Source organism: Vombatus ursinus, unplaced genomic scaffold (genome assembly GCF_900497805.2).
Source record: "Vombatus ursinus unplaced genomic scaffold, bare-nosed wombat genome assembly UNPS02012709.1, whole genome shotgun sequence".
Lineage (NCBI taxonomy): Eukaryota > Metazoa > Chordata > Mammalia > Diprotodontia > Vombatidae > Vombatus > Vombatus ursinus.
Genome location: NW_020952487.1, coordinates 154,631 through 175,030, shown reverse-complemented (window position 1 = coordinate 175,030; position 20,400 = coordinate 154,631). Strand labels below are relative to the sequence as shown.

General features: G+C 44.6%; 1 protein-coding gene and 1 long non-coding RNA gene across 4 annotated transcripts in view; one reads left to right on the top strand and one right to left on the bottom strand.

Annotated features, from left to right (window-relative positions):
- Positions 1-7,985: 7,985 nt before the first annotated feature.
- On the bottom strand, positions 7,986-14,243 carry LOC114040088 (homeobox protein Hox-B1-like). Of its 2 annotated transcripts, XM_027858078.1 has the most exons (3): positions 13,750-14,243; positions 11,788-11,877; positions 7,986-10,430 (listed from the first exon to the last, which is right to left on the bottom strand). In XM_027858078.1, the coding sequence occupies exons 1-3, from the start codon at positions 14,225-14,227 to the stop codon at positions 10,102-10,104; spliced, it is 897 nt and encodes a 298-aa protein (XP_027713879.1). In that variant the 5' UTR covers positions 14,228-14,243; the 3' UTR covers positions 7,986-10,101. The 2 variants fall into 2 exon arrangements, with proteins under 2 accessions (XP_027713879.1, XP_027713881.1); XM_027858080.1 differs by lacking the exon at positions 11,788-11,877.
- Positions 14,244-14,465: 222 nt separating this feature from the next.
- The window catches only part of LOC114040122, a 32,648-nt gene continuing 26,713 nt past the window's right edge, over positions 14,466-20,400 (top strand). For both annotated transcript variants that reach the window (XR_003568736.1, XR_003568735.1), the window contains exon 1: positions 14,466-14,618. This is a non-coding gene — a long non-coding RNA (uncharacterized LOC114040122). The remainder of the gene's footprint in view (positions 14,619-20,400) is intronic.

The following is a 20,400-nucleotide window of genomic DNA, read 5'->3' as shown; positions in this document are numbered from 1 at the left end:
TTCCACAAGACTGGAACTCTGGTATCCTTCCACCCCCACCCCCTTTAGAGAGTCTCCCATATGTCTGAGTTTGGATATTTTGTTTAAAAGCTTGAACCAGGGACTGGAGAAGGGATAGGATGACCTCCAGAATCCTCCTAGTTAAAGACAGAATGCTGCTTCGAAAAGTCTTGGATAGAAGACCATGTAACAAATCAGTAATTCATTAGGAGCCAAGATCCCTTTTCCCACCCTTTATAGCCCCAATGACTCAGAGCCAAACTCTGGCAAGGGGCTTCCCGGTGGTTTTAATTAGACAATTAATTTTTTATTGGCCGTTTGATTTCCTGAGTGAATTTTTCTCTCCCTCTTCTCTCCTCCTCCTCCCCTTTCTTCCTCCCTCTCCCTCCCCCCTCCTCCTTCCCACCTGTCTCCCAGCTGTGAAGAACCAAGGAGAGAAAAGGGGTCCCAGGGAGGGTGGGGAGAAAATAATCCCCAATGCCTTTGAACTGACTGGAGGATATTGGGGAGGTGGAATTCGAGAAGAGGGCAGACCAGGGTAGATCTCCTCTGCAGACTTCTCAACCAATAATGCTCACAGAGATGTGTATGCCACCCCCAGGTGATACCTGGGCTTCTGGGAGCCTCACAAAGATGTTATCAATGACTCCCCACACCCCCCAAGCCAGCTGGCTAATTAGTAACACAGGGTGGGAGTGGGGCCTAAGGAAAGTGCATCAGAATACATTAGTGGTATTTCTGTGGTTAATCCTGGCCGTGCTGGAAGGCTGTTTACCCTCTGCCCAGGGATTAGGAGCCTGTTTGAGTTAGAAGGGCAGAGAGAGGCCACAGTTTTCATCCTGGATCCCACCTGCTCTTAGGAGTTGGGGGGGGGAGGAGAAGGAGGAATAGGAAGGAGTAGGGAGGCTGAGTGCCTGAGCCAGCAGAAAAAAAGGGAGAGAAACCTGTCTCCAATCTGTCTCTTTTCATTGATCTCTGACTGCCAACCACTCAGACAGGCTTTTGATTCTTGATCCTGACCTCTCCACACCCCTAATTCCCTAAATCAACCACATTTCTGGGTTTGGGGGAAGGGGGGGCAACATATATATCTGCAGAGTGAGTTTATTCCCAGGTGACAGCCAGCCTTCCGCAAAAGGGACCCCACAGGCCTCATGTTTGGGGAAGAGGGCTCAATCAATCAACAAGTGAGGCCCCCTCGCTCTTGCTCTTCCTCCAGCAAGACTCTTCATGCATTTTCACCGGCTGTCCCCCATACCTGGAATTCTCTCTTCATCTCTATCTTCTGGTTTTCTGACTTCCTTCTGGCTCCAGCTAAAGGCCTGTCTTCTGCAAGAAGTCGTTCCTGATCCCCCTCAATGAGAGTGGCTTTTCTCTAACATTATCTCCAAGTTAGCACATATATATAGCTTCTTCTTTTTTAATGTAGTTGTATATCGTTTCTCCTCTTAGACTAAGAGCAGGTACTGGTTTTGGTCTTTTTTTGTATCTCAACGTTTAGCACAGTGTTTGGAAAAAAGGTATTTATTAAATGCTATTGACTTGACTTGTTAAATATCTACTATGTGCCAGGCACCAAGATAAAAGGAAAACTGTGTCTCCCTCCTGATGATGAAGCCAGCGTGTACATACATCGGAATATACAAGATGTCTACAAATTAAATACAAGGTAACCTAGGAAAGGAGGACATTAGTGAGTGGGAGTGGTAAAAGCCGGCTGTGAGAGCCTCCCACAGCAGATGGCGCTAGAGCTGAGTGTTGAAGAACATTTTAGAGTACAGATGGTGAGGAAAGAGCATTCCAGGCAGGCATGGGGGACAGCTAGGGCAAAGGCAAGGGTATGAGAAATGGAGAATCATATATGAGGAACAAGTAGTCCAGACTGGCATTGAGGGGAATAAGTAGACTGGAAAGATAGGAAGGCACCTGGTGGTGAAGAGCTTTAAATGGCAAATAGTTTGATCCTAGTAGCAATAGGGAGCTACTGGAGTTTATAGAGTAAGAGTGTGACATGATCAGACCAGCACTTTAAGAAAACAATTTTGATAGAAGGGAAAGGGGAAGAGAGAAGGGGGGAAAGATAGAATGGAGGGCAGATTAGGGGAAGGGGTACACAGAATGCATGCCATCTTGGGGTGGGGGGAGGGATGAGATGGGGAGAAAATTTGGAACTCAAAATCTTGTGGAAGTGAATGTTGAAAACTAAAAATAAATAAATTTTTAAAAAAAGAAAATAATTTTGACAAGAATGTGGAGTGTGGAGAAAGATATGGCAGAGAGATCAAATAAAAGGCTATCTCAATAGTCCATGCTAGAGGTGATTAGAGTCTGAACTAGGAAGGTAACACTCTGAAAGGAGAGAAGGGAACATATCAAAGAGAAGTTATAATGATAGAAATAAGATTGGGCAACTTAGGGGCAGCTAGGTGGCGCAATGGATAGAGCACTGGCCTGGATTCAGGAGGACCTGATTTTAAATCGGGCCTCAGACACATAACACTTACTAGCTGTGTGACCCTGGGCAAGTCACTGAACCCCATTGCCTAAACAAAACAAAACAAAACAAAAAAAAGATTTGGCAACTTATTAAATACATGGAGTGACGTTGAGGTGATACCAAAGTTTTGAACCTGGGTGCCTGAAAAGATGATAGTGCCCTTAACAGTAATAGGGAAGTTTGGAAGAAGGGTGAATTTTGGAGGAAAGCTAATGAATTCTGTTCACTTAAAATCAGTAAGCCTTAGTCTCCTCATCTGTAAAACGGGAATAATAGCACCCACCTCCAAAGGTGGTCATGGTGATAAAAATGAAAAGTGATAAATATGTAAAGTGATAAATATGTAAACCTTCAAGCACTATATAAATACTACCAATTATTACTATTATCATTAGACATGTGTCAAAATGCTTATGGGAAATCCAGTTCAAAATGTCCAATAGGCAATTTGTGATTCAGGCCCGGAGTCAGGAGAGAAACTTGTGCTGAATACGTTAATCCAGGAGTTATCTTCAGAGCCGTCATGATTGAACCCAGGGGTGTAGAAAAGGTCATTGAGTGTGAGAGTATAAAGAAGAGAGAAATGGGTCTAAGAGAGAGCTTTGATGACGGGGATGATGATTTAGCAAAGGAAACTTAGGAGCAGTTATCAAGGTAGAAAACCAAGAGAAAGTAGTATCCCAGAATGCAAAGCATGGTCAGCAGTGTCAAGTGCCACAGGTAAGTCAGGATGAGGACTAAGAAAAGATCACTGGTGACTTTGGAGAGAGCAGTTTCAAGTGAATGACAAGTCTGGAAGCCATCTCCCAGGGGTTAAGAAGAAAGAGAAAAGCAATGACAGTACCAGGTACAGGTGGCTTTCTTAAAGACTTCAGCTGAAGAAAAGGGCAAAGAGATAGAATGATAGCTAATATGGATGGCCAGATCTAGTGAGGGCTTGTCTGTTTGTTTATGGATATAGATGTGTTAGCTGTATCAGAGCAGAGTGAGCTCAGCCCCAGGTTGACTGCCTGCAATTAAGACTTTTCCTTTGGCTCTGACTGAAGCTGCCTACTTGTCCGGAACAAACTGTGAGTGAAATTTCATCCCCGTGGTTTGAAAATATAAAAGTTTTAACATATTCATCTGTCTTTATAGTCCCTTTCCTATCCACACTTTGGATTTGTGTCTGGTAGAATTGACTGTGACTGATTCTTAAAATTCATTGTATTTAGCATTCCATTTATGTCTTCCACGAGAGTAGTTGTGTAGCTATGTATTTGTTTATTTTCATTTTGGTAAGGCAATCGGGGTTGAGTAACTTGCCTAGGGTCATACAGCTAGTATCAAATGTCTGAGGTCGGATTTGAACTCAGGTCCTTCTGACTCCAAGGCCAGAGCTCTATCCACTGCGCCACCTAGCTGCCCCACGAGGGTAGTTGTGAATCATTGTAAATATTATAAATAACTGAGATATACTAATGTTTGTTTATGGATGGGGGAGACTTGGGTACGTTTGTATACAGCAGGGAAGGAACCAATAGGGAAAGATTAAAGATGAGAGAGAGGGGAAAATAGTGGGGACAATCTACTAGGGGAAATTGGAGGGGATGGCAGCAAGTCTACATGTAAGAAGAAGGACCACCTTTTCATCAGAATCAGGAGTAAAGGAGAAAATAGCAGGGAATGATGTCAAAGTTTTGTGAATTGAGAAGGGGAGAAAAGGGAGCTCATAGTGAATGGCCTTGATTTTCTCTATGAAGAAAGAGGCAAAGTCCTAAACCTGGAGGGTGGGGGAAGGGAGTGCTACTGGGTACTTAAGGCAAGAGAAAAGAAGGTCTTGAGCAGCCACTGTAGTCAGTGGGATAGAGAATCAATTAGGGAGGAGTAGAAGGATTTCCATGTTGTAGTGAGGGCTCAGATGAGATTAAGTAACATAAATTTGTGGTGAACCCAGTCTGAATGATTTGTGTGATTTCCTCCAGCTCCATCCAGCAGAATGTTCATAGGAGCAGAGGAGGAAGAGGGTGGGCTTAATCCAAGGTTGGGGCCTTGCAGGGCAAAGCCTTGAGCAGCATTAGGGCATGGTTGTTTTTTTTTTCTTTTTTTTTTTTTGTGGGGCAAGTGGGGTTAAGTGACTTGCCCAGAGTCACATAGCTAGTGAGTGTTATGTGTCTGAGGTCAGATTTGAACTCAGGTCCTCCTGACTCCAGGGCCAGTGTTCTAAGCATAGCACCACCTAGCTACCTCAGGGTATGGTTTTTGAGAGGAGAATAAAACTGGTTTCCTAAGGGTTCAAGATCAGAAAGGAGGGCCAGTAGAACCTGAATGGGGTGGGGGTGGGGTGGTCTGGAAAAGAATGTATGTGTGGAAGAACTGGAGGTCACAGTGAGGATGAAGAATAGGTTTGGAAAGAGTAAGGCATAAAGATGGAATGATAGATTATAGTCAGATAAAGAAAGTTGAGTCCTCCAAGTAGGATCAATGTGGGTGATCAATGGTGTTACCACCTTTTTGTGTAACTCAGGTGGAGTGGAGGAATAGGTCACAGCTGTTAGTAGATAAGGCATAGGGAAGTGATTGTTTCTGAGGGAACACCATCAGTTATGTGGAAGTCTCCTAGTAAGAGGGCAGGAGTTGAAATTGACAGGAAGACTGAGCCAGGCACTGAATGTGTTGAGAAAGGAGGAAGACCGTCCTGGGAATCAGCAGAAACAGTCACCAGCATCTGAACTGGGTGATATATTTGGATATAGTGAAATCAGAGGAGGAGCTACTAATTAATGTTAGTAGAGAGAGAATCTGGAGGTGGCAATGGGAAGCAAGAAGTATTCCTGCTCCCTTTCTAGGACCAGCAAACTGGGGGATGCGGCAGTATGAGAAAACCCGGCAACTAGTACTGGAAAGGATGTCATCAGATGCAATGTCAACTGGAGTGAATAAAGTCTTGGTGACTTCCAGAAGCTAGGAGGACCATGAGAAGAAAAGATGAAAAATAAAGAGAAATTTGATTATAGATAAGGAGAACTCCAGAGGGCACAGCAAAAGCACGGAGTTGGATTGGGACACGGTGAGGGTAGAAATAAGGTGGATAAGTGTGACAATTAGGCACCAGGGATGAGCAACAGGCAAGATCTCTTATCTAGACACATCTCTCCCCAACTTCTGAAGAGAAGAGAGGAAAAGATGAGAGCTTTCATTCAATAAACATTTATTAAGTGCCTACTGTGTGTCAGGCACTGTGCTAAGCACTGGAGATACAAAAAGTAGTTGAAGGTTAGAGTCCAGAGAGTAAGTCTGGGAAATTTGTACCAATTGATGCTGGGTGAAATGAGGAGAACCAAAAGAATAAAATAAACAATGACTACGACAATGTAAATGAAAAGATCACTAAGAATGGAAGGAAGGAAGGAGGAAGCTAAATTCTGAGCACTTGAAAAGCCGGAAAGGTCCCGAAGAACAAATAATGAAGCATCCATACCTTCTCCTCCGTAGAGAGGCAGAGGACTATTAAGGAAGAATATTGTCAAATATGGTTACTGTAGAGTGTTTTCATTTGACTATTTTTCTTTCCTATTGGTGGTGGGGATGATTCACTTTTGGGGTGTGGGGTGTGGAGGAAGATTGTTTCCAGAAGTCACTGTGATGTAAAAAGAAATAAAAACTTATTAAAGACCCCCCAAAAAGTGAGTCTTGGGAGGCATTAGTATGGTCTATGAAGGGAGGAGGCTCTGTTTCTATATAATGCAATAAAAAGTGTTTGTAGTCTGTGGTCTCAATGTTTAAGGGCCACGAGGATGGACTTGATCATATTGTGGGGGTTGCTTCACCAAGTGTCCTGCTGGTGGGGACATTGTCATTTGTTGAAAGACAAGGACTTGTCTGGGAGATGCACACATATAGAACTAATATAGGCACACAACAACATTAATATGCACACAGAAATGTTTGCAGATAGGTACAAATACAGAGAAACCCACTAATTTGATGTTGACTCATTGGCATAGAGAATGGAGAGAAATGGAGACATGGAGAGCAAGACACATAAGGAGGAGAGGGAGGAATGGAGGGAGGGAGGGGAGGGGATGGGGGAGAGAGAGAGAGAGAGAGAGAGAGAGAGAGAGAGTCCAAAGACCACAAATGAATGAAAAGTAAAGTCAAAAAGTGGCTCCAATAACCACAAGGGAGGGACATGAGGATTTCCAAGAAGTCAGAAAGGATGACATGGAAAAGTTAAGATCGAGAATGACTAGAAAGAAATCTGAAAGAGAAAGACTGGGCAGGCTGCAGAGAATAACAAGGGGGAGAAGGTGGGGAAGGGAGGAGGCAGAGGAGGAGGCGGGGGCATTGATTGGATCAGATACAATGGGACTGCATTGGCTCTCACTGCCTGCCTGCCTCTCACATCCCTTAAGAGTAGAACATTGTTGTTGTTTTTCCATCCCTTTCCCCAAAGCCCAGGGCTTGAGATTGACTCAATTGCAGCTCCTCTCCATCCTGGATTTGAATAATTAAGTCATCTGGATTCTTATGATTTACCATTTCCAGTGATAAATAGACAGCAGCCGAGCAAGCCAGTTGGCAAAACTCAGGCTGGAAGTTATAATTTGTCAAGCTGCCAACAGATTCATGTTTTATGCTAATGGCTAGAGACTCATTGACTGGGGAGAGGCAGTGACCGGGTCAGCTCTGTCCTCGGGCACATCGGAGGTCAGGAGGTCGGGGGTGAAAGGCAGAGGCTGATATGGATTTTCTGTAAGGAGTGTTGTAATTTTATAATCATTCAGCTGGTCCTCACACAGAGATGCACAGAAGTATCTTGATCCACACACACAGTAGCACACACTCAGAAATATAGTCTCACACTCACACACACACCATCCCTAAATACTCTGACACAGGTACACACATACATCCTATTCAGAGGCACCTATTCACAAGATCTCAAACAAACCTGAACCCATCCCCTTCCTGTCACCTTGATATGCACTTACACAGGTGCAAGAAAATTTAAATAGATTACTCCCATACAGACACACCATTATCTTCCCGGCACTAACCACCCCCCCCCCCACACACACAAAGACACCCCCCACAAACATGAAGATAAATTAACAATTCTCCTTCATTCCAAGGTCTCTCTACCTTCTGTCTCAAATCTCCAAGTATGAGTCCAACCCTCTCACTTTGAGGTCTTTCATTTTTCCAGCTAATCCCAAATAACAGGGAAAAGGATGGGAATAGGTTCACATAGCCCAGTTCTCATTTAACCAGCCTAGAAAAATCTTTTCTATTTTCCAACCAATAGAATATGTTCAGGGCAAGGAAACCCAGCCTTGTTGGTAAGACAACAAAATTTTCTAATCCGGCACTACCAAAATTCAAACCAAACTTTAAGTCCCATCATTTTATTTTATTTTATCCACATCCACATTTATTTTATCCACATCACACTTGGACCTTCCTTCCCTCCCTCCTCCAAACCCATAAAAATACTTTTGATAGTCATTAAAAAAAAAACAACAGAGGTAGACATGATTTCTATATTTTGAAAATCCCTAGTCTTTCACTCTCGAATCTCTACCGGTTTGACCTAGGTGAGGAGGTTGAGAAATCTTTTTAAACATTGCTCTTCACCTCTCACCATGAGAAACCAGGGGTTTGGCCCAAATATGAAATGCCTATTTTAGACCAATTAGGAAATTATGGCTGCAATTTTGACTCCTAAGGTCCTTCAAAACAGATCAATGGCCAGGTTGGAATGCAAGGGCTTTTGTCCTTTTCCTTGTAGAGGATTTGAATTTGTTCCTGGCCCATATTCCAGAGTTAGGAGATCACCATTCCATTCTATTAGCAGCACCAAGGGGCAGGGATTCAGCTAGGGGTGGGGAATAAACACCACTGTATTCTGATCTCCAAAATCAAAGATGAAGTTGCCTGCTTTGTCTTGATTTGGGTTTGGAGTCACCCTCAGCAGGGAATTTTAAGGCAGGTTCCCAGATCTTCAAATAGGAATAGGGAGGGAACTCCTAACAGTATAGCATGGATACTGGGATGTTTGAGCTCTGGTTCAGACCTGTGGATAACCATCTTCCCTGCTACATATAATATTTCCCTGGGAATGGTTTTCAAAGCAGTGAATTGATTTGTCTGTCCATTTTCAAGAAAAAGGGTCCATGAAATGCATCTGAAATGTGGAAATAAGTCCACTGGCATGGCTGTCTGCCTTCAAGTCCCTGCTGAGCCCTAGATATAGTACAGTGTCCCAACTGTACTAGACATAGCACTCTGGGTACTACTGTGGATGAGCCATATGTGTAATAGCCTACATTGGCTAGGTTATGATGGAGAAGGATTTCCTGGGCTAAACTGAGGAGCAGAGATGAGATAAAAAGGTGACACAGAAGCAAGCGTAATGACAATGATTACAACAAACAGTCCTATTCACCCTGCTCGTGATTACCAGAGCTTTCAATTTCCAGTAGGCTCTCTCCAAATCCCAATATTTGCAGTCTGTGTAATTAATTGTTAATAGGCAGCGTCTGTTTCATCCTGCCCAGAGGCCACATAGAAAAGCCTCTTGGAACATGAAAATAAATAATGGGGCTCTAGTTTGGGGTTGGGTGATGAGGTTATTTATGAGTGAGTAAACAAGTTCTTTCTTAGAAAGCTTAGGCAGCTAGAGTAGCTGGAGTGGGGAGAGGAGGTTTCGGGGAGGGAGTGCTGGAGCCTGGACAGTTCTGGGAATGTAGAAGGTAAGCATGGGGATGGTCAGCACAAGAGAGGGCCCCTGATAAATCATGCATCATAATAAGCACTGGCATTTTCTGGCACTGGTTCACCATCCTAGTGTGGTCCCACAGGATCTAGGGTCTCACTACCCTGAAGACTCATGGTCCCAGTGGAAGTGATTAGCTTTGATGGTGGGACCCAGGCTGGGGGCTGTGATGGGCTGCTCAGGATCCTAGGACTTAGTTGGAAAGCAGTCACCCAGAGCCTAAATTGACTTAAGGAATCTAGGAAAAAGGTGGACAATTCACAGAAAATACATTCTGCAGGGAGATGACTGGATATCCAGTAAATAATATTGTATAATAGTGTATTGTAGAGTATTGTGTAGGTATTTATTATACATTTGGAGAGGCTGAATGGAAAGCCATGCTGCAAATAAGTGTGTGTTAAGTGGAATACAGATATATACCTAGATTAGAGATTTTCCTTTCCTCCATTAACTACAAGGTTCTCACTTCTATTCCCCATCCACACCCCTCGCCCTCACTGCACACACACCTTCTTGTATTCTTCAGGATTTTAAAAATAGTTCCACCTGAACCAGATACAAAACTATTGGATTCTATGGTATCAGAAACACCTTAATTTTGAAGGGTATGGTGTCAGGAGGCTGGGAGAATTATTTGTTTCAGGGGTATATGAATTTCAGCAACTTGGTAAGTCTATCCCTACCTCCCCAACCAGTCTTGGTCAGATTTTAAAAACACAAGCCAGGGCCATCCCGGTTTCCCAGCCCATTGAGGCTCAGAGAGCCCTACTCTGCACACACAAACATGCTACTTGTCTTAGCTACCCAAATCACCAGTAGGAGTGGGTAGGGGTGCTTAAGAGTGTCATCGAGTGGGAGTGAGGGGCACTGTGTTGGCTAAGTAAACCAGGGAAGGGGCATCGGAGGGAACCCAGTCCCCACCCAGCCCCTCCTTTTCCCTCTTCTTTTGCTTCATCCTCCGGTTCTGGAACCAGATCTTGACCTGAGTCTCGCTAAGCTGAAGTGCAGATGCCATTTCTGCTCGGCGAGCCCTGGGCAGATAATGCTGCAGGTGAAACTCCTTCTCCAGCTCAGTCAGTTGTTCGGTAGAGAAGCTGGTCCAGGGACTGCCCGTCGCTGCTGCTGCTGCTGCTGCCTCGGGCTCCCCAGAATTGCTGTCCCCTCCAGGCTTCGCTGGGCACAGAGGAGGAAAAGAGTCAACGCTTGAGATGACCCAGCCACAGGAGCCCCAGGGAGCAGGCAGCATACTGAATCCCAGTAACCACCAGCAACCCTTTCCCAATAAAATCAATTTTTCTTTTTCTTTCTCTCTCTCTCTCTCTCTCTCTCTCTCCCCCCTTCCTCTCCTTCTCCCCCCTCCTTTTTTGTCAGTTTCTCCTTCCTTCTCTTAATTCCTTTTTTCTTTCTTTTTCTGTCTTTCTGCCTTTTAAAATATGTTGTATTATATATTATGGATGCATTACATTTTCTGTATGTTTATTTTATAAGTAGCTTTTATATATTTTAAAATTATGTATTATATACAGTTACAGATATATGGGCAGAGGTTTTAACCTTCCTAATTTTCTTTCTCTTTTCAATTTTCCTGTCACACGCATTTTCTTCCCTCTCTTTTTCCCCATCTCTTAAGTCCCTTCCTGCTCCTCTCCTTCCGTTTTCTCCCTCTTTCTCTCAGTTTGGTCCACACCTCTATCCTTTCCTTCTAGCTACCTTTTCTCTTCTTATCTCCCCTTTTAGCTGTTTCTAAAATTTCCTTTCCCTGTCTTTCTTCGTTTTTTAGTCGCAGTATTTTTGATTCACTACTTCGAAGCCCTCTCATTTTTCGGTTCTCTGCCTTATTTCCTTCTCCTCACAAGGCCCTCCCCTCCCCAAGCTCTCCATCTTGCCCATCCATCCCGTGCCTAGGTTCTTAAAGTCTCAAAGAATCTTAGACTCATTGTCCTTGGGCTCCAGACTTTGCGCTTTACCCCCTGCAGGTTTAGGTCACTACTACCACCACCATAGAGCTTCTTAGAGGGAAAGGGAACTTGCCAAAGCCATCCAGCTTAAATCCCAGTAAAAATTGAGAGAGAAAACTTGGTGCTTCTAAGGGGCTTGGGGACTTGTTTGGGAAAAAAGGACCAAGTGCAAATAGATAGCTATAAGGAATGGCCAGAAGTGGGGGGCCAGGGGGCTGGCACGGAGGGGGAGTCTCAATGCCTTTCTCCAAACCTATTAGTCGATCCTGCCTCATCATTCATCCCTGAAGACAGCTGCCTCCTCTCCGAAGTCCACATTAGCCACGGGATTCAGGGAGGGGACTAATCATTCTACTACACAGTAATGGGGTCTTGGATCACGTGATCCACTGGGGCTGCATAGTGTGATGGATTTTTGACTTAATAAAAGAAGGTACAAAAGCACTCTATTTACATTTATTTGTTTCAATCTGAAGTCTAGAGCTAGTTTCATAAGAAAGCCCCTAAGTATTTGGGCCAGTTCTCATATCGGTGTTCTCAGGAGTCAATGGAAAAAAGAAATTTCCCCAAACCTGCGGGCCAGGGCCACAGCCTCATTAGCTGCCAATAGGTTCTCCTCCCCCGACTCTCCCTTCCGCCGTAGGGTGAATTGTTTTCTTTATCTATGGACAGGAAGAAGCCTCACTTTCAAAATGTTTTTTGTTATTAAGTATCCTTAGAAACAATAACAACTATCATAGTAACCGTTTATTTTGCTAGAGGCGAACTTTCACGTCCTCTCGGGGATGGGTAACAACCTCCTCCTTTAGCCCTGCTCAGGGTCTGAGTCCGAAAATGAACCGAAAACCAAAACAGAAAAACAAAGCGATAGAGGCCGGCTGGGTCTAATGGCCCTGGGATCGTCTCCAGGAATAAAGAGAGATCGGGGGCTTGTCTCCCCCTCCTCTCTTTCTCTTAGTGTCCTTTCCTTTTTTTTTCTTTTCTCTCTGCTCCTCTTTCTCTCCCTTCCTTCCCCTTTCTCATCCTCTTTCTTCTCTAAAATCTTTTTTCTTTTTTTTTAATCCACATGTCCTTCCATCTGTCTATCCATCTATCCACCCATCCGCTTTAGAATTTCAAAAGCCTTTTGAGACGTGAGTCCCCATGGGGAACTGGGCAAAAATTTCCCTTCCATTTGGGTGTGTATTGTCGATCTCTCCCCCTCCCCCTCAAATCCCAAACTAGGGGGCATCCCATTCAGCCGTCCCAGCCGTAAGCGGACTTCTTTTACGCCCCACGTAAAGTTCACTGAGTGTAGCTTCCGCGACACTGGAAAGAGGGCAAGGTGTTTAGCCAACCTCGAGCCCCAGACTCCAAACCTGCATGATTCGGGGTTCCTTTCGCACCCACCTTCAGCCTTAGAACTCTCCTGACCTTGGTTTCCCGATAGTATCAGACTTGCCTCCAATCTCATCAATTTTTTTTTTCCAAGAGAGAAACCTGAATCTGACTGATTCTCTAGGCAGGTTGTTTTTTTGTTTGTTTTTTTTTTCCCCTCACATATCTTGGAAGTTAAAAAGAGTAGGGAAAAAGAGTCAGGGGAGAGGTGTGGAAGGAGGGGGACAGGATCATTACCCCGAACTAAACTTAGAAATGTTGGTTCTTCCGATTACTCTATATTTATCTCAGAGGTGTTGGGGAATCAAGCACCCACCCAAACCGTCCCAACCCAGTTGATATTTAATAAATGGACAGAGTCCCCCTTTCGTACTGAAAGACCCAGCAGAGAAGGCCAGTGGGGACTGTGAAGCTTTCCTTAGGGAGGTCCAGGACAGTGAACTTTGTTTCAATTGGGGTGAGCCTAGAAACTCAGTCCCGGATTATTTACTATAGTTTAATCTTTCAATTCCCCCCCAAACCCTCCCCAACACACACAAACTCTGGCCCCCCAGTAGAGATCTCAATGGACCTTTAGGGATAGCCCCGGAGGCAACTCTTCTACTAAGGGAATATTTATCAATGAAAATTAGCAATCATTTAAAAAACTAACAGGCCAGAACCAACATAAAGTAATATCCTTAAGTGTCTGAAATAAAAATTGAGTAATAGCCGATAAAGTTTCCACTTCCTCCGCCCACTTTAAACTTTAAAACCAACGAATAAGCTCCAGTCTCTATTTCCCTTCAGAAAAGTTCCCCCAAGTTCCTGGCAGGATACCCGAGAGAACCAGTTTTCGTGTCCCCCTCTCAATTTGCCCCCCCCTTTCCCTTTCCCTCCAACAATTTTCTCATTTTCTCTTTTCTCAGTCTCTAGAATCATGCCTTCATTTTCCTGTCGTATACCATACCCTCCCACTTAAGACTAAAACTTCAAGGCTGTTACTTTCCCCCACGTAAAGCAGGCACATGCCGACCCTCCTCTCCACCAACCCAGCAGTCAATGCTCTGCTAACTGGACCATTTTTTGCACCCCGATATAAGAGTGGAAGTTGAGGAGTGGAAATGGTGTTTCAACGTGTGCCTCTCCTTGTAACACCCTACCAGTCCCCAGCTCACCTGCTCTGGACGTACTCCTCTTGGTTTTCATCCATTCAAAAGTTTGACAGTCTCCCCAAGGGTCCAAGGAATTTCGCTCACTTGGCCCCTGGTCGGTTTCCTTGCGGGCATAGCGGCCTAAGATATAGGGTGAATACAGCTCCACACCCCCGCCCAAGTAGGGAGGTGCAGCAAGGTATCCCGGAGAGGAGCAACCCAAGTCAGTAAGAAAGCGAGGCAGAGAGGTCTCTCGGGGATAGCTTGGAGTAGAAAGGGCGTTGTATAGGGTATGACGAACCGGGCCAGTGGGCCCAGGAGGGCTGGACTGAATGGAGTCTGAGTCCCTAGCGACGTCTCTCTGCCTCTCCAGTTTCGGCCCTCCAGGGTATGCCCTAGCCCCAAGCATTCCTTCTACCCCTTCTGGGGCGGCGCTCATAATCCAGACATGGCAAAAAGGGAGGGTGAGGGGGGTTAAGGGACCCCCTCCTCGCCTCCCCATCCCCCCAATCCCAGAAACACCGAACGCCCGCCCCCTTCCCTCCCAGGAGCCGGGGGACAGAGAATTGTAACAAGAAATTCGATCGATTGGTAAGGGGGATCACGTGATCCCGTCCTGACCAATGACCAAGCCGCCTGGGATGAGCTAATAATGGAAGCAATTTGTAACTTTCAGTAGCTTTCTCGGCCTGGGAGCTGGAGGGAGGGAGGGAGGGAGGTGGGCAAAGAGTGGGGTAGAGACTCTGTACCCCGCCCCCCATCCCCGTTTCTCCTCCCTACTCACGAAGTCCCTGGACACCTCGCTTCTTTAACCTGCTTTCTTACCCCCTTCCCCCCATCTATATTTTCCTTAGCCCACTCCCCTTCTCAAGATGCATCGGCTCCCGAGCAAGGTAAGCCATGTACCCCCTCCCCCCCCCGCCCCGTACCTCTCACTTTGGCTCTGGGGGCCCTCCCAAGACACCTGCAAACTACGCCATCCCCCATTAATATATTTCACTTCCAAGTTTCTAAGTTTCCTTTGGGTGTGGGGTAGGGGTAGAGAACATCTCCTTTGGCGGTCAGTTTCGCCCCCAGGCTGGGGATAATGTTTGTAAACATTTTAGTTGTTTCTATTTCATCTTTCCGTTTGAAGGTAACTTTCACTCTTCCGATAAATTTCATTTCACTCCTCTCTCGGAGGAATAGTTTATTTCTCATTGGAGGTGTTTTTTTTTCTTTTCAGATATCGGTTTCATTTTAGTTTTCTAAGTTTCCTTTCTTTAGAGATGTCAAGTTCATTCTTTTTTCTCCAATCTTTCCCGCCGATCTCTTCGGTCATTTGGAACAATAATATTTTGGGAAGTTTCCAAGTTCACTACTTTCTCCTCCTTCCCCCTCAACCCCAAGTTTCAAGCTTTGGCACGTGTCACCTCTTTTTGTCATCTGAGTGGGGAGAGACACTTTACCTTTTGTGTTTTGTTTTGGTGTGTTTTAATTTATCTCTTGGACAAGAAAGATCGCTTCTTTTGGGAGACGATTGGGGAATTGGTTAACTAAAATTGCCATCTTGTAGCTAATTTCAAGCCTTCTTAAAAGATGCTTGTGTTTTTCTCTCTTTTGTAAATTTCACCCCCCCTCAGCCACCATCAGTTTTTCTCTTTTATTTCGTTGTTTTTAATCCCTCTTTTCCTTAGTTTCATTTCTTTTACAAATCTGACTTCTGGGAAAAGAGATCACATCTTTGTGTTTCGAGTAATTTCGTGTTGGGGGAGGAGATTTATTTTAGTAAACATCTCTTCACTTCTCTTCCCCTTAACCTCTTTTCTGTCTTTCTCTATCTCCTCTCCTTTCTTGCAATCTTTGCCTAGACAGGAGCCCAGTGTGACCGGCTCCCATGTTCTTTTCCTCTGCTTCTTTCCAACATAATTTTACTCATCACTCTTCTCCCTCTCATCCCCAATCCTAACTGTGTGTGTGTGTGTGTGTGAGTGAGTGAGTGAGTGAGTGAGTGAGTGAGTGAGTGAGTGAGTGAGAGAGACAGAGACAAAGAGAGAAAGAGAAAAGACTCCCCCTTAGAAGGTAACATCTCACTTTTGACCAAACCCCAAGTCCTTCTTCCTTCCCCACCCCCCACCCCCAGCTGCCAGACTTTACAAGCCAGGACTGAAGTGAGATGTTCCTTTGGGCCAGTCCTAGCTGAGATCCACCCCAATGGATCTCTAGGTTCTAAGGACTTGGGCAACCTTATTTCAAAATGTCAGCTACTGTTGTGTTGCTTGTTTCTCTGTCCTGGTCTCCCTGTCACTGTCAGTAATATGTGTCTCCTACTTTGGTGATCAAAAGTAACTCTATTTATTTGGGACTTAACAATTTGCTTCTCTTACCCCTGAGGAAGGAGTGTGGAAGAGAAATTGACTTGCTACTCCAGGTTTGAACCAACAAAAGAATAGGGTTAGGAGTGGAACATTATGTTCTACCCCCCTCAAAACCTTGAGGTATTTCACTTTAAAACAAAACCCACTTCTTAAGAAGCAGTATTTCTGGTTATTGTGGTGGTTATGGTTAAGAAATATGATGCAAATTATATAAATATGGTATGTTAAAATGAACCCTAACCACAAAAATACAGTATCATTCATGCTAACCACAATAAAGTTTCAGAAGAAGACTTTGTACTAGCCGCTGGAGAGACTCTTACTCAAACCTTTCAAACTCTGTTCAAGTGAAACTAATTTTCCCCCTCTCTGCCCTCCACCCTCCTGTCTTTCACATTGACATTCTGGTCACATTTGGCCAGCTCCACGTTCTGCTGCTCTGAAATATGAATCTAAGTTACTATTAAAAGGGACTGCTCCAAGTTAATTGGCATTAAAAGAATTCATTTCAATTTGTTAATATTAAATGAACACACTGTACTTTAGTTCTCTTCTCCCATTCTTTCCTGATGAGCCATGAGGGAAAGGGGAAGAGGTTGGTTGGGGAAAGAATAGAGAACAGGATTTCTTTCTGACCCTCACGGCCAGACTCCATTAGCTCTGCTGAAGAACAAGGCTGGGGGTGGGGGTGGAGGAGAAGGTTAGGCTGAGGCTAGAGATGGGGGCCAAAGTAGAGGGCCCAACTAGTTGATTTTCCATCCTGGCCTTGAGAGCAAAAGATCAGATGATGAAGGGGCACTAAAAGGAAAGGTTTGGGGACTTGGTGGGGAGGGGGAGAGACTGTCTATCAGAAACTTAGGGAGAGAGGAGCAGGTTATAAGCAGAACTATGAGGACAGGTGCATGGTCTCTAATAGTACCAGGGGGAAGGACTGCAGCAGGGCTTAATTAGGACAGGTGCTGAGGGGTCCTTGGTTGTCCAGGTACAAAGGAAGAAATGAGACTGCAGGAAGCAGGGGAGACAAGAGGGGCAAGGGTTGTAGGGGATACTGTGGGGAGGAACAGAGCTCTGCTAAAGAAACGAGGGACTTGAAGAAGGATTAGAAAAGATGGGGGAAAAGACTGTATGAAGAAAATGGAAGGAGCTGGGATCCAATCCAGGGGAGGGGGAGGATGGGAACTAGAAAGTTTTTTTTTTCTACAGAGAATAGAAACCTGATGGTTCCCCCTTTCCCTTGAGTGCCAAATAGAAAGAAATAGACTGTCTGCAAGGGAAAAAGAGAGGGTTGTAGTTAAAATTAAGGAACAACTTCAAATCTGGGAGATTTAACCTGTTAAATTGGATGACTTAGGAAAATGGTGGCATCTTCTTACAAGCTATATTCCCATCTAGAGTAAAAAATGGGATTGACACTAGTGATCTCTGCAGGGCACTTGCAGGCTCGGGATTATAGCTTTTCATGAACTTTAGTGCCCTTATATTGATTTGGGGGACCTGTCCTAGAAGGGTGGCTCATTAGGGAGAAGGCATCTGGTTCTTGAGCTGTTAAGAAGGGTTTACCATCTGTTGACTTCCTATAGGAGAAGGCTGGGGGAGCTTTGGTTCATCTTTTGGGGGGGGCAGGGGGGGGGCGAGGGCTCCTCTGGCTCATCAACCCACAACTAGAGACAGATGAGAACAGGATCAGGCTGGTCAGTGGTCAGTGGGTGTGGCAGATTTTCATCCGCAAGAAGGGTTATGATCCACAAGATTTGTTGGAATGGAAAGAGTAGCACTTGAAGTGAGAAGAAATCTAAGTTCAAGTCTGTGTTCTGACATTTACTAAGTATGTGACCGGGGCAAGTCACTTAACCTTTCCCAGACTCAATATCCTTATCTGTAAAATGGGGATGATAGCACCCATCATACCAGTCTTCACAGGAATGTTGTGAGAATCAAATGAAATAATATCTTTAAACTGCTTTTCATGGACTCAAGTACTATTGCCAGCCATTACTGTGAGTGCTAAGGACCTCAGAGGGGGACAGAGATTAGAAGTTATATCAGGAAAGTTTGAGGTTAGACACAAGAAATAATGCCCTGGTTGCTGAAGGGATATAATGGTTGGTGGGTGACCCAAAGTGGGTTATGCTCTTTCTTACAGACAAAAAGAGACCTCTCCTGGTCTTTTCAGTAGGAAGCAGAGGCAAGAATGAAATGATCTCAGGCAGTTTGGGAATCCAAATAGTTACATAGGTGGGCCCACAGCCCTGACCAACGGACAGCACAGTTTTTGTTCTCAGAGTCGATTTTTCCAAAAAAGTTCCTTTTCCGGGACCAAAAGAAAAAGAGAAAAGTAGAAAACAGGGAGAAAGTGATCCTGTGGTCTGGGAGTGGGATGAATACATTGTTCCTTTCCTTTTTTTGTAAGGAAAGAAGCATTTATTAAGTGCCGACTATGTGCAAGACATTGTGCTAAGCACATTACAATTATTATCTCATTTTATCCTCCCAACAACTTTAGGAGGTAGATGTTAATATGTTCCTGTTCTAGTTTTGAGGCAACTGAAGCAGACAGGGGTTAAGTGACTTACCCAGGGTCAAGACAGTAAGTACCTAAGGCTCGATTTGAACTTTTTATTTATTTATTTATTTATTTAGGCAATTGGGATTAAGTGACTTGCCCAGGGTCACACAGCTAGGAAGTATCAAGTGTTTGGTCTGAGGCTCTGGATTTGAACTCAGGTCCTCCTAACTTCAGGGCCAGTGCTCTATCTACTGTGCCACCCAGCTGCCCCTCAATTTGAACTTTTGCTGTATGACTTTTAGAAAGTTGTTCCTTTCTTAGTCCTCTCAATAAAGGGCATCATCTTCCTTTCTCTTTTCATCCTGAGGAAGCCAGGGTTGGAAGGAACCAGCATCAATGAGGGTAATGTCATCCCTGATCATTGACCCATGGTGATCGGAATGTAATTTTCTTAATCAGTCAATCAAAGCATTTAGCAAATGCTACTATGTGCTAGGCACTGTGCTAAGCTTCCCTCTAGCATTCTTAATCTAGCACGTTTTTTCTTTGGTAGAGGTAGAATGACAATCCAGGAAACCCTGTCCTGGATGCTGGGCAGAGGGGGCCCAGAGGGACGGAGGAGTCGGGGTCATATGAGGAGCTCCCAGTTTAATACTGAACAGAACTATATCCTGAAATGCCAAAGAAACAGGAAGAGGCTGGAGGCATGGGTAGGGAGGGAGAGAGATGGAAGAGCTGTCAGGGAAAACTACCAGGAGGAAATCTGTGGCTCAAGGTTGTAGGGGGCAGGAGTTAGAAACCATGGGTTGTCATGGAGGGGAGGAAAGGGGAAAATCTCAGGTGAGTGGTGTGATCTGAGGGAAGTCTGAGAATGGGAAAGGCTGAAGTGAGGAAGTTTAAATAAGAAGCAGATTTTGCTGATCACTCAGTTTGACTTTTATTACTATTTCAAGTAATCCTAGACCCTCTGTCAATGGAGCCACACTCAGTGGGAAGATGAGGAGACTTGACTGTAGGAGATGTCAGGGACAGTGGGAGTGGGGAGAAGAGGTGAACACGATGGAGGGAAGGGGCACAGAATGGAGGCTGGGAGCTACGTTCACAACTCAGTGAAAAAGGTGGCTGGAGGGGGATAAAGAATTCTGGGGTGTAATGCAGGACACTGGTTTAGGTGGGGAAGGATCTGTCTTCTTAACACTAGGTATTCGTCTGAATAAGTGGTTAGAGGAGCAAGAGCTGTGGAGAGAAAGCAGGGCATACTAGACTTGGTGTCAGGAAGCCCCAGGTTCAAACCCCTCTCAGATATATACTAGTTGGATGATGTCTGAACCTCAGTCTCTTCATTTGTAAAATGAAGCTTGTGATACTTGTAGTAGTTTTTTCAGAGTTGTCCAGAGATTCAAATTAGGTGACGAATATAAAGTACTTTGCAAACTTTAAGGTGCTACAGAAATGTCAATTGTTATTATCTGGAGAGAGGCCCTCTGAGCCAAGAATCATTCTTGCAGAAGCTGTAAAACCACTGGGCTTTGAAATCATAGCATTTAGAGTTGGAAGGAGCCTTAAAAGATTAATCCGATCCCCTCAATTTATAGATTAAACACACACACACACACACACTGTACATATATCAAGGCCCATAGACATGAAATTATTTCTTCAGTCTTACATAGGTAGAAATTAAAAGAGCCAAGTTGAATCAATCCCAGATTCTCTAAATTCAAATTCGGTGTTCTTTCAACTATCCCATTCTTCCCCAGAATCACATTTGTGTGTGTGTGTGTGTGTGTGTGTGTGTGTGTGTGTGTGTGT